Source organism: Bos mutus, chromosome 10, assembly GCF_027580195.1.
Source record: "Bos mutus isolate GX-2022 chromosome 10, NWIPB_WYAK_1.1, whole genome shotgun sequence".
Lineage (NCBI taxonomy): Eukaryota > Metazoa > Chordata > Mammalia > Artiodactyla > Bovidae > Bos > Bos mutus.
The window spans coordinates 50,944,910-50,958,905 of NC_091626.1; the positions used below are offsets into that span (position 1 = coordinate 50,944,910).

The following is a 13,996-nucleotide window of genomic DNA, read 5'->3' on the forward strand; positions in this document are numbered from 1 at the left end:
GATTTTTAAATGAATATACTAGCATGCATGCTAGGCTCTATTCAGTGCAAAACTACAAGAAAAGGAAATAAAAGGCATACAAATTACAAAGTAAAAAATAAAACCTTTCCTATTTCTAGATGATTTGGAAATCTACATACAAAAATCTGCCCCCATGAACAAAATTAATAAGCAAATTGAACAAGGTGATGGGTGGTTATATATGTGTTTATGCATGCATGCATGCCAAATTGCTTCAGTAGTATCTGACTCTGTGCATCCCTATGGATTGTAGCCTGCCAGGCTGCTCTGTCCATAGGATTCTCCAAGCAAGAATACTGGAGTGAGTTGCCATGTCCTTCTTCAGGATATGTTTTTATACATGCATAAATATACATACATACAACATACATATGTACACACATACACACACCCATCGTTGTTGTTTAGTTGCTAAGTCGTGTCCAACTCTTTTGCGACCCCATGGACTGTAGCCTGCCAGGCTCCTCTGTCCTACATGCATATATATACATACAAACATACATATGTATATATACACACACACACACATATATATATATACACCCACTGTTGTTGTTTAGTTGCTAAGTCATGTCCAACTCTTTTGAGACCCTATGGACTGTAGCCCTCTAGGCTCCTCTGTCCAGGGAATTTCCCAGGCAAGAATCCTTGAGTGGGCTGCCATTTCCTTCCTGACCCAAGGATTGAACCCACGGCTCCTGCAGTGGCAGGTGGATTCTTTACTACTGAGCCACCAGGGAAGCCTATATACATATATACACACACACATACACACATACCTATAAATACATACAAAATCATTCATTTATTCTTTGGCTGTACCTCACAGCATGCGGTATCTTAGTTCCCTGACTAGGGATTGAAACCCTACTCCCTGAAGTGGAAGCAGGGAGTCCTAACTACTGGACTGCCAAGGAATTCTTTAAAATCACTGTTGGTGGGAGTGTAAATTGGTATAGTTGCTATGAAGAACAGTATGGAGGTTCCTTAAAAAAATAAAAATAGAGCTACCATATGACCCAGCAATCCCACTGGTTTACCTGGAGAAAACCATAATTCAAAATGATACATGCACCCTAATATTCACTGTTGCACTATTTACAATAGCAGGACATGGAAGCAACCTAAATGTCCATCGACAGAGGACTGGATAAAGAATATGTGGTACATACATACAATGGAGTAATACTGAGTCACAAGAATGAAATAATGCCATTTGCAGCGAAATGGAGGGACCTAGAGATTATCATACTAAGTGAAGTAAGTCAGGTAAAGATAAATAAAATATAATATCACTTAGATGTGGAATCTAAAAAGAGGGTACGAATGAACTTATCTACAAAACAGAAAGAGTTAAAGATGTAGAAAATAAACTTATGGTTACAGGGGGTTAAGTGGGGCAGGATAAATTGGTAGATTGGAATTAATATATACATACTACTATATATAAAACATAACTAATAAGGACCTACTGTACTGCACAGGGAACTCTACTCAATACTCTGTAATGACCCATATGGGAAATGGATCTAAAAAAGAGTAGATATATGTATATTTACAACTGATTCACTTTGCTATATAGCATAATCTAATACAACATTGTAAATCAATTATATTTCAATAAAAAACTTTTAATGTCATTTACAAGTACAATGTTTAAGACTTTTCTAATTGAAGACAACTAAACCCTTGATATACTTGATCTCAAGTACAACAGTCATTAAATAAAGCAGCACATGTATGAGAGACCATTTGACTTTTTAAAAATAATCTTATTTTAGAATAAATTTAGATTTACAGAGAAGTTGCAAATATAGTAAAAAGAATCATTTGATTTTGAAAATCAACCTCCTTTGATGATGAATCAGCTTCTATCAGCCCATCATCAATCCCTTCTGGATCCCAGAGACAGTTTTACCAGATAAGATGTGGTCAAGTCTATTTTCCAGGTAGAGTAATGGATACCTCCATCCAACCTGATTTCACCTATGTGCTCCATCTCTTCCCACCAGCTACCCAACTGTAAGCTATCACTGCCAACAATCTCCCTACTTCACTTGTCATGAAAAGGAAAGGGAAAAGGAAAAAAGAAAAAGGAAAAATAGGAAAGGAAGGAAAGAAGGTGATTTCAAGGCTTTAGAAAAATATAATCTATTTATTTCCTTTTCAAAAACAAATGATATAGCACCATGGATCTAGGTTAAGAAACATCAACTCTTAAAATAGTTTTAAAAAACATTACCTCAAAATTTCCTAAGAGACTAAGACTTGTTACAGGTGGAGCACTAGAACTCAGAAGTGGTTTTTCATGAATATCTGGATCATCTTCAATGTTTAAACATGGTTGAGGACTATTTAAAAACAGAACAAAAAATTAAAAAAGAACAAATCAGCAAATAGGCACATTAACAACAATGTTTTCTAACTTACTTTTGTACAAAACTAACTTAGGAAGATCTGATCAATTTTACTTAAACTCTCATAATAAAAATTTAATGTAATCAAATGTTAAGATATGAAATATCTTAAATTCCTGATTTTATAATCTTTGTTATTGTATTCGATAAAGAATATATATAAAGCATCCTAGATTTCAAGGTGGAATTTATAACATATCACATAGAAGCATCTACTGGAAACATATAGTAGTGTAATGCAGTCTTCTTGGACTGCAAGGAGATCCAACCAGTCCATCCTAAAGGAAATCAGTCCTGGGTGTTCATTCGGAGGACTGATGTTGAAGCTGAAACTCCAATACTTTGGCCACTTGATGCGAAGAGCTGACTCATTTGAAAAGACCCTGATATTGGAAAAGATTGAAGGTAGCAGGAGAAGGGGATGACAGAGGATGAGATGGTTGGATGGCATCACCGACTCAATGGACCTGAGTTTGGGTACACTCCGGGAACTGGTGATGGACAGGGAGGCCTGGCGTGCTGCGGTTCAAGGGGTTGCAAGGAGTCGGACACGACTGAGTGACTGAACTGAACTGAACTGAACTGAATGCAGTCTTCTATATCAATCTTCATTTTAAGTTAAGAACTAGAATACAAAGCAAAATTATGTGACTAAGGAATATAATGCGAGTATTATTTGTCAAAATGGAACAAACTGCCAAGGCTGTTTTGCAAAGGTGTATAAGACAAAGGAGGAGGTGAATGACCAGAAGCAGACAAACCCACTTAAATGTTAAAACCAATGTCAAGTGTTTGTTTATTATGATGCCATTATATAGTTAGCTATGCATTGTCTTGATCTCTCTCATCTTTAATAACTGAATGTGTGAAATCATCTTGAAAATGATAAACTGAAAAATAAGATTCCTGTTAAAATTTTGATTTTCAGAATCAACATCATTTACTATGAAAGGCTAGAATTTTGTGTAATACTATTTCATATACACAAATGAATTTTAAGATAAATACCTTCTAGATGATAAGCTTTTCAGATGCAGGAATGAAGAATCCAGATCAAAGCAACCTGATTGTGCCTTTCTTTGAGGAACCTAAGGTTAAAATAATCACTTGTTAGGTTTCAAAAGAATTTCAAAAGACTGTATTTTTTTCTTGAATTGATCAAACAAATTTCAAATGAAAGTTAAGCATGTCTTAAAAATAATACTTCTCTCTTAATAGTGTACTTAAAATCACCCTTTTTATTACATATTGTCCCTATGTCTTCATTTTATTAACTAGTTAAAAAATAAACAAATGATTAATAAAAGCACTTTTACTGGTTTTTTTTTTTTTGGCCACACCTCGAAGCTTGCAGGATCTTAGTTCCCTGACCAGAGATTAACTAGGGCCACTGCAGCGCAAGTGCCAAGTCCAAATCACTGGACCACCAGGGAATTCCCTAGCTTTTGACTTTTTAAGGACCAGACCAGGGACTTCCCTGGTAGTCAGTCCAGTGTCTTAAGATTCTGGGCTCCCAATACAGGGCTCTGGGTTTGATCCCTGGTCAGGGAACTAGATTCTACATGCCACAGCTAAGACCCCAGTGTAGTCAAATAAAGAAAGAAAGAATCAGAACCAGTTTTCTCAAAAACCAAATTTTACATGTAATCTTAATATAGAAAAAGATTTTTACTTTTTACTTTACATACTTCTGTATTGAATGTGGTAGCAATAAATGATTTATAGCTTTACAATAAAAGGGGGGAAAAGAATTAAATGGTGATGGGAGCCTGGGGTCCTAGCAACTCCACTGCTCCTTTACCTATCCCTACTCCAGTGCACATTTCTAAGAACCCTGGCTGGGGCTTCACAGAGAATAGTTTTGAAAAATACTATTTCGGATTTTCAATCACTATTGTATACCAAATTACATTTAAGACAAACCACCAACTAGCTCAAAATACTCTAAAAGTCAAAGACCCTAGTGTAAATTAAAAGGTAAAATCACATACAACATGCAGGTTAGATGAATTTGTCTCTAAAATTAAAGTTAAATATGTATTAAAGTATCTGAGTGATTGGTCTAATTTGTGATTAAGAAACAGATCATACTGAAAGTCTAAACAATCTCAATATTTTTGAGAGTTGTACAAGTATACCATGCTATATTTTGGAGTCAGAACTTAATGTGAAATATTCAATCCAAATTCTCATGTCTTCAATTCAGGAACATTTTCTACTTTCATTTCTTCTAATACTGCATTTTCTTTATTCCATCTAGTCTTCCTTTTGGAATTTCTACTAGGCTTATATTGAACATTTCATTTTATCCTCCAGGCCACTTTTATACTGTACCATCTGTCTTTCCTTCTGCACTTTATTCCAGGTGCTTTCTTAACATGTGTCTATCTATTTATTAAATCTCTATTCAGATGATTTCAGTCCACCATTTAATTCATGTATATGGGTATGTGCACATATGTGTACACTTCAATTATATTTTTCATTTCTATTTTCCCAATTCCACATGTGCTCTTATCTCAGTTCCCTGTCTTTATCTTCTTTTATATCCTGGAAAATTTTACAAAGAATTATTTTTAATTCTCTTTCATGCTGCTCTAATAACAAGATTCCTAAATATAAATTCCCTTACTTCTTTCTCCTATTGATTCTTTTAAGGTGCTTTGTAATTTTAATTCCCCTGAGATAATCTTTAGCAGGAGCTATTGTTGAAAATAAATCCTTGGTGCCATGGGTTATAGATGTGGGATAATCTCATGTTTTCTCATATATAGCACACATTTTGAGCCCCCTACCTCGGGGTGATTTAGGCTTAGGTCCAAATTCTTTTGGGGGCTTCTTCTCCCATCTAATCTATACCTTCCTGTTGTACCTTTTAATTAAATAGGTGATTTTTTTCCCCTCCTCTCTCCCATTTCTAGAATGGCAGTCCTCTTCTGTTTCTGGCTTTATGGAGTTTGGTTTTAGGTCTCAGCTATGATCAGTATAGACCTGACTCCTGACCCAGCAGGAACATTAAACCTTAGCACTATATTAGATTTAGATATTCTGGAAAGCCATAATTAATTCACCCCTAGTTAGTATTTGGAAATGTATCTTTCCTGCTCATACACTATATTATGTATTTAGAAGTTGTGTTATATTTTATCCAGTATTTCTGTTTTTAGGAAAGAGGAAGGATCTTGTATCAACTCAGTCCACCATATTGAACAGAATTCGTAGTGGTCTTTACACCAGGATGATGCAAGTATTTTTCCTGATAACTTGGGTATTTTGAAAGCACCTCATAGGTAGGCCAAATATTTGGGATTATTTTATATTGTTTGGAATTCAACTTCTGTAAAACAAATACCTAAGGTCCTAGTTACAATTTAAATCTAGATCTCTTATTCAAGAATTATTTTTTAAACATATGCTTTGCCTTTACTTTAAAAACTTGCATAAAAACAAAAATTATTTTACATTAGTAGCAAAATAACAGCTTAACTCTAGTTTAACTGAAATGGCAGCACTAGTGACTGTCAAATGCTTACCATATGTCAGGAATGACACTAATCATCCTCCCAACACTAAAGCAGACATTATCACTCCCTTTTTACAGATGAGGAAACTGAGGCTCAGAGAAATAATATTTCTCAACTAATGTCACACAGCTAGAGAATAGTTGGTGTGACTTCAAAACAAGGCTCTTAACCATCACACTCAGATCTATAAATTTATTTGTAAATGTAGAAAGGGGAAACCTCTATATCTCAAAATAAGATGATTAATTGTACAGGTCCTAAGTCAAAGACAGCCACAAATCTGAATCCCAGATGATTCAGCTGGTGGTGTCAACCAGGCTCAGTACTATAACACAAATCTATCTATAAAGAATACATTGACACTTATTTTCCTTACATTTAGTAAGAATTAATATGCTGGACATTAAGAATTTCAGAGAAATTTTATAATCATAACATAATAAATTCATTTTATCCACTTTTCCTTTTTCCATATTAACATTTAGCTATTAAGGATATCAAAAGGTAAAATGATTTCCCACTAAAAATTTATTTTGAAGTATTTAAATTAAAAATTTTTCAATTAAAATTTTGATAAAATTATTTGCAAACATTTTACATAATAAGAAAAAAAATAGGAGAAAAACACTTACAGGACTGGAAAGAAGAGGCAATCCAGTTCGAGGATGAAAGGCTCTGGTTGAGGTTCCATCCAAGGAATGAAAATTATGTTTCTGCCAGACACTTGAGTGTCTAAGTGGTATAGTTCTCTGCTAGGAAAAGAATTAGATTTTAATAGTAACATTTAAGTTTTTTGTTTTTAGACTTATTCTTATTATGTACTGAGTTATTACATCCTCGGTGGTAAAGTTAATGACCTATAAACCTATCTACACACACATATTCATTATTTGTTGTTAAGTCGCTAAGCCGTGTCTGACTCTTTTGCGGCCCCACGGACTATAGCCTGCCAGGCTCCTCTGACCATGGGATTTTCAAGGCAAGAATACTGGAGTGGGTTGCTATTTCCTTCTTTGGGGTATCCTCCCAACCCAGGGACAGAACCTGCATCTCCTGCAGTGGCAGGCAGATTCTTTACCATCTGAGGCACAAGGGAAGACCACATACACACACAATTATATACACTTTCATTAGAAAACAGAGTTTAAGAGTTTTTTCTAAGATGCTGAATGAACTCAAATAAAGAAAGTATGTCTAATGTATGCCTTGTTGTTCAGTTGCCCAGTTGTGTCTGACTCTTTGTGACCCCATGGACTGCAGCATGCCAGGTCAATGTATTTTATACTTAGTCTAACATTAGTAAGCTAATATTAAATTCTTTTATTTGTGAAAAAAACAACTTCTCACAGATAAAAAAAAATTAGTACAATATTCTAGAATACAAAACTATGTCAATAGCAAGAGCCCTCCTCAGAAAATATAATTTGGTAGTTAGTGCATGATACAAGAATATAAATGTGAATTTTAAAATATACTTAACACAGTCACAGTACCATGTTTTTGAAGTGATATAAGAAATAGACTAGTTCTTAAGAATTTATGCAAGTTTATACTCAGAAATGGGAGAAGGCAATGGCACGCCACTTCAGTGCTCTTGCCTGGAAAATCCCATGGATGGAGGAGCCTTGTAGGCTGTGGTCCATGGGGTCGCTCAGAGTCGGACACGACTGAGCAACTTCCTTTTCACTTTTCACTTTCATGCATTGGAGAAGGAAATGGCACCCACTCCAGTGTTCTTGCCTGGAGAATCCCAGGGATGGGGGAGCCTGGTGGGCTGCCGTCTATGGGGTCACACAGAGTTGGACACGACTGAAGCGACTTAGCAGCAGCAGCAGCATACTCAGAAATCAAAAATTCATGAAAACACATGAATATAAACCAGAAAGAACTAATGGGTCCTGGCTTTATCATTTCCTAGCTTTATTACTTTGGGCATGTTATATAACCTCTCCAGGCCTAGAGTCTGCATTTGCAAACCTGAATTAGTAACAGCACCTAATCTCACATGGTAGTGAAAGGATTTAGTAAGCCAACATGTATAAAACATTCATAAGAGTGCCTAGGCACATAGCAAAGGCTGGTATGCTTTTGGGTTGCCATTTCCTTCTCCAATGCATGAAAGTGAAAAGTGAAAGTGAAGTCGCTCAGTCATGTCTGACTCTTAGCAACCCCATGGACTGCAGCCTACCAGGCTCCTCTGTCCATGAGATTTTCCAGGCAAGAGTATTGGAGTGGGGTGCCATTGCCTTCTCCATAGCAAAGGCTATATAATTATATTTAAAGTACTGCTAAGTTGCTTCAGTCATGTCTGACTCTGTGCGACCCCATAGATGGCAACCCACCAGGTTCCCCCGTCCCTGGGATCCTCCAGGCAAGAATACTGGAGTGGGTTGCCATTTCCTTCTCCAATGCATGAAAGTGAAAAGTAAAAGTGAAGTCACTCAGTCGTGTCTGACTCCTAGTGACCCCATGGATGCAGCCTAACAGGCTCTTCTGTCCATGGGATTCGCCAGGCAAGAGTACTGGAAGGGGTTGCCATTGCCTTTTTGGATATTTAAAGTAAGAACATGAAAAAAACTAATCGTAGTGGCTTGAAAAATACCATGGTCAAAGTAAGCCTCCCTATAACGTACCAGAAAGGATCATGAAAAGCTAGTATTCTTAAGGTCAGGGTAGGTTTTTGTGACAATTAACATTTTAGTAAATTGGAAACTGAAATTTGATTAAACCCATGTGTTAGAGGAGAGGAAATCTTCTGTTGAAAAACAGCAATAGGAAACATGGCATAATTTTAAGACTCTAATGTCCAACAAGACTAATCTGCCTGATAAAGAAGATGAACCAAGGTCATTCAGATTTGGATCAAGGCAGTTAAGTAGTTTTCCATATAACTGAGATATAAATTTGTAATGCTTTTTAGAGAAACAAAGGAAATTTAAGTCTAATAATAATTTTCTAAAGTTAAAAAGTGGTTTGGTGGACAAATAAAATGGAACTAACTTAAGTATGTCTGATTTATGCAGTAAAGTAAAAGTTTAAAAAATGTTTAAAAATCTACAATTATTACCACAACTATAAGCAAAAGAGATTCATCATTCTTACTTTAAAATTGAGGAGACTGGAAGTTTGAGAAGTGAGTGATTTATTTAGCTTCACTCAAGGACCAAATTTGTCAGGACTGGAATGCAGGTTATTTTGACTACCGATCAGTGATTTCACTAGATATTCCTTAGTTGAGCAGAGGCGTAACACAATGGGCACTCTGCTCATAATGGGCCAGAGTTGCTAACAAATAACACATTTAACTAATAATACAAGTTTCATTTCTGACTCCTTTTTACTCTCCAGCAACTGTTTCCAGTATTGAAATAAACAAAAAAGGACAAGAGGAAGAATTTACCTAGCATTTGCTCTTAAGGGGGTGGTTTATGTATAAGCATGTTAATACTAGTTCTGTAGCCAGATAGTCTGCTCTATAGACAACGGGCACCTTGGGCCTTTATAACAAGATCTTCTGTAAACAAAATTCAAACCATAACAAATATTTGAGGATTATATTTGAAATGTTATATATTACTTACCAACACCTCTTTATTTTTCAGTCGTTCACATGTGGACAAACAGTCTTTTATATTCTTTCTCTGAGAACAGTTTTGAGAGTTTTCATCAATCGGATCTTCTTTCTTATCCTGTTCGTTTCTTAATTGGTCTAGCTTTTTGCATTTGAAACCTTCACTATCTTTAATGAGATAATTTTCTATACTATTAAGTTGAGTGTTTTGTTCACATGGCTTAGGCCTTTTTGGGTCTTTATTTGAGCACTCGTTTTCATGTTTACTCAGATATCCAGACATTTCCAACACAGTAACTTTTACTTTCGAGTCATTTTTTTTTGAATTATCACACTGGTGATTGATAAAAGATTCTGGATTATAATTTTCATTTATTATTTTGTCCTTATACTTATTTGTGCAAACCTGTTTGTCAATACTGTTACAATTTGAATACTCTTTATCAATTTCATTGTTAATTTCTTGCTTCTTAAATTGACACTCAGAACATGTGTTTTCTAACCTGATTGTCAAATCGAAGTTATTTTCTTTGCAGTGAGATATATTTGAAGGGGTCGTTAAACCAGTAGCTTTGTTCTGTGTCTGCTGAAACGTACCTTGGATTTCACTAGGATTGTCCTTATACAGATTTCTTCTTATTTGAGGTTGCAAAGAAGGCTTGACTTTACTGTTGCAATTAAAAGAACTAAAATATTTATTAGATATTGAATTTTTCCCTTCACTGATGTCATCTAACAAGGAAAATTTTGTATTAGAAATGGAAACAGAAGTGTCATCCTTGTTTTTCTTCAATAAATTTTTGTCTTCATAGGAACTCCTAAATACTTTAGAAGGAACTGAACTGGAGTCCTGCATATTGAATGATTGCCGGGGCATGTGAGATGCCATTGGATCAATATGCTCCAAGTGTTGAGCAATCCTTGCAATGATATCTTGCCGTTCCTGGAGTAAAGAGCTTATCAACGGATTAGTCTCACCAACAGACTGACAAGAATGAAGACCATTAGAGATGCAAGTGCCATTTCGAGGAGTTTCTGGTTTTACTCGAATCTTCCCTTCACTGGTGTCTTCTGAAGAGGTGAGCTCTGGACTGCCAAAAGAGACAGAGAATGTTTCTTTACCTCTTCTTACACTTTCATTTTCTTGTGAAACACGGAAAAGTTTTGAATTAAGTGAACTAGATTCTTGCATATTAAGTGGATGTTCAGAAACATGGGAAGTACTTGGATCACAATGAATCAAATGCTGAGCTATTCTTGCAATAACTTCTTGCCGCTCCTGAATTAAAGAGCCTATTAAAGGATTAGTCTCACCAACTGACTGCCAGGAACTCTGGCGACTAGAGTCACTGGAATCAACCACTGAAAATGATTTTAAAGTTCTCACTGATGTTTCATGTGACTTTTTCTCTCCTATATTACTGAAGCCTAAAATATTGCCTTGAGATGTTCCATAGTCAGATTTACTGCCAATGCCTGGATATAGCTTGACATTTTTGACAGCTGCACTATATTCCGGAGTTGTGCCATTTTTTGCATGTAATATTATGCTTTCAGGTGCCATGGTCCAAGTTTGTTTGCTGCAAACACGCTGTGAACTGTCTGTACTACAGTGATCTGCTTCTGTAGAATTTCGGTGCTGATGGGTTTTAAGTTCGTGTTCTTGAATTCTTTTCTCATAAAGGCCAATATTAGTGTGAATACTACAGGTCAAAACTGGATAATTAGATTGTCTGGGCAAGGACTGAACGCTGACTTTCAAGGCCACATTGTGAGAAACATTGGGAACAGGAAACACATGTTCAATTGGAGTCTGTGAAAAATTCCACTGTAGGTCTACATCAGCAGCACTGATTCTAGAATCACACAGAAAAAAATGGAATCAATGGATTATAAAACATATCATTATTATATATTATTTTTAAAACTTTAAACAGTCATATACTTACCTTTGTTTGCACTAATTACTATTGAGATTTTATTTTAATCTACTTTACCATGCATGTCACTCTAACAAAACCAACAGAAATAAATAGACTATGCCTGCAATACAGACAATCTTCTTTTTAAGAACACTATAGTAGTAAAGCACTAAAGTTAAAAAATAGTGTAATTCAAAATTAGTTGTCAAAACAGAAAAAAGGAACTTTCCATTTGCTACTAAATAAATGAATTCAGTTAATTCTGTTATAATTATATGCTTTCTGTGAGGTGATTTAGACATACTCTCTATCTCATGGCTACCTGCCTAAAGAGACAGTTAAGACAGCTGTTCAGCAGCTTGTGTGTTTACAGTTTTCAAGATCTAAAAATTAAGTAGGTTTACCACTGTGAAAATTCAGCAGCCCAGAAAGTTTTTCCACTTTATTTATAATGGTGGTATCAATTCATTGTTGGTTCTACAAAGTAAGCTTAAAAGTTCTCTGAAAACTACTCTACACCAAATTTAACCCAAGAAGCAAAACTCATATTGAGTCATATCATATCTAAACTTCTCTAACTTGCTTTGAGAAAAACTTGAGTAAATTTTATCCACTTACATTTAGAAATGAAGGAAATAAACTGCTTAAAAGGTCAAATACCATTCAGTAGTTAACCACTTTAGCTGAATATGCATGGTTCTTTTTCTGCCCTAGACATACCTGTAAAGAATATTTCGTGGAGTAGCACCATGAGAAACACTCAGCCAAGCACTTAATTGAGAAAAAAACACAAATGAGCGGACAGCCAACAGGAGAGTTTTCTCTTCAATAAATCGATCACCACTCCTGAGGAAAGTAAAAAAGCATCATCTAAATGTGGGCAAGTATAAAATGACTGAATTTTAGAAAGAAACTGGTAAATATATCACTCAGGATATGTGCTTTCAAGAGTGTGGGAGTACATTTACAAGTGTCACTTGAAGTCACAGAAGTACAAAAGAGGTAAATTTTACTACATAAATAGAGGGACTCAAAGACATATTATTAAAGTAATTTATAGAAAGTAATGGAAAATCGAATTTACCAGGGACAACTTCAATCTCAGGTCAACTTACTGTCGAGGAACTGGCTCCAATATCCATCTTTCTAATAATAACGCATCTTGTTTAATAGCAGGATCATTTAGATCAATCCCTTCAGTGGTGGGCCCATCATCACTGTAGCAGCAGTCTGGTAGTAGCATCACTTCCACCATGATTGGAAGGTTATTCTTCCACAACAATGCGACCTCAGACCTAGTTCGTCTGGCTTGGCGACACTTGGAGAAGATGGAGATAAGTAAAATGGCTCAATAGCCCATCCAATTTTATATTTCAATTCAAAAAGTATAACTGTAAAGGAGACATCTGTATGAAAATGAGTCGCCTATTCAAGGGCTTTCCTCAGCCTTGTCTGTCTATTTAGGTTTCCTCATTAAACAATGCATCAGCACTATTAACTCCAGAGTGTGGGGATTAGTAGCTAACAATTATGATGCAAATTTTCTTGTGGTAGGATATCTTTGATCTATTTTGTGGAAAAATAACTGCCATGCACAATGTCTGACAGGCCTCAAGATGGCCCAGCCTTGTCTCATCTGTCAATGATATCATTAATTATAGATGAAAGATTCAGTCTAAGAGCAAAATATTAAAAGTTCATTTTCATTAAACACTCAAAATAGACAAGATTTTAGAAGTTTAAAATTTTGGACTACACTTAAAAAACTAACTGGCAGAACTATCTTTACAGCAAATTATATGCTACATACCAAAATAAATATTTTTAACAGTATTATACAGAAACATTAATGACAGCAAAAGGCATCCTCCCATTAACATGGGGAAAATAATAATGAACATAAATCTAATAAATAAACAAGAACACAAAGTTGATGAACTAGGGCTGAGACTAAAACTAATGAAATCTAATTCATAGTTAACAAGGATCATCTTAAATCTGATGTGTGTGGACAAAGGTATGAAATTGGCTGCACACTTACCTGATGATCGAAAAGCTATGTACTATACTTTTTCTTTATGTTGTAACCAATTTTTTACTTAAATGTGAATGTTATAATTGTAATAAAGGTGATGACAGAATTTAAACTAATTTATATAAAAGGCAGATAAAATGCATTCAACACACAATTCTCACCTGGGCCAGCTTGTCACTACATTCATGTTTTGTAGTTATTGGGTAACAGGACTGTGCTGGAGGACAATGGAAACTTTCTGTCCGACCTTTAACAGAACATTCAGGTGTTCGTCCTTCTGTTATTAGCAAGGCCAGAGAGACCAAGAACTCCTCTGCATCATACTCAAAATATTCATCCAGAGTATCTAGTATTAAAAGAAAGAAAAGAAAGAAAGATGGGTCCTTGCTTTAAGGTATCCTTGATAAGAATTCATTTTTTAACGTCTACAAAAACTAATACCACAGCCCAAGTTCAATTATATCCACTAACAAAGAGTGAAGCTATTTCAAGTCCTAAAAGATGAT

The 13,996-nt window shown here is 35.4% G+C and overlaps 1 protein-coding gene across 15 annotated transcripts in view; it reads right to left on the reverse strand.

Moving 5' to 3' along the window:
* The window catches only part of ATOSA (atos homolog A), an 85,232-nt gene that overhangs the window by 13,358 nt on the left and 57,878 nt on the right, over window positions 1-13,996 (reverse strand). For 14 of the 15 annotated variants that reach the window (XR_011465657.1, XM_070377925.1, XM_070377917.1 and 11 more), the window contains 7 exons: window positions 13,652-13,836; window positions 12,571-12,773; window positions 12,176-12,301; window positions 9,544-11,389; window positions 6,595-6,714; window positions 3,447-3,526; window positions 2,264-2,372 (listed from right to left, as the gene is read on the reverse strand). Coding sequence is in view for 14 of the 15 variants with exons in the window: in XM_070377925.1 (XP_070234026.1) it covers window positions 2,264-2,372; window positions 3,447-3,526; window positions 6,595-6,714; window positions 9,544-11,389; window positions 12,176-12,301; window positions 12,571-12,773; window positions 13,652-13,836 (2,669 nt within the window). In the remaining variant the exon portion in view is untranslated. The remainder of the gene's footprint in view (window positions 1-2,263; window positions 2,373-3,446; window positions 3,527-6,594; window positions 6,715-9,543; window positions 11,390-12,175; window positions 12,302-12,570; window positions 12,774-13,651; window positions 13,837-13,996) is intronic. The other variant, XM_070377918.1, reaches the window with a different exon arrangement.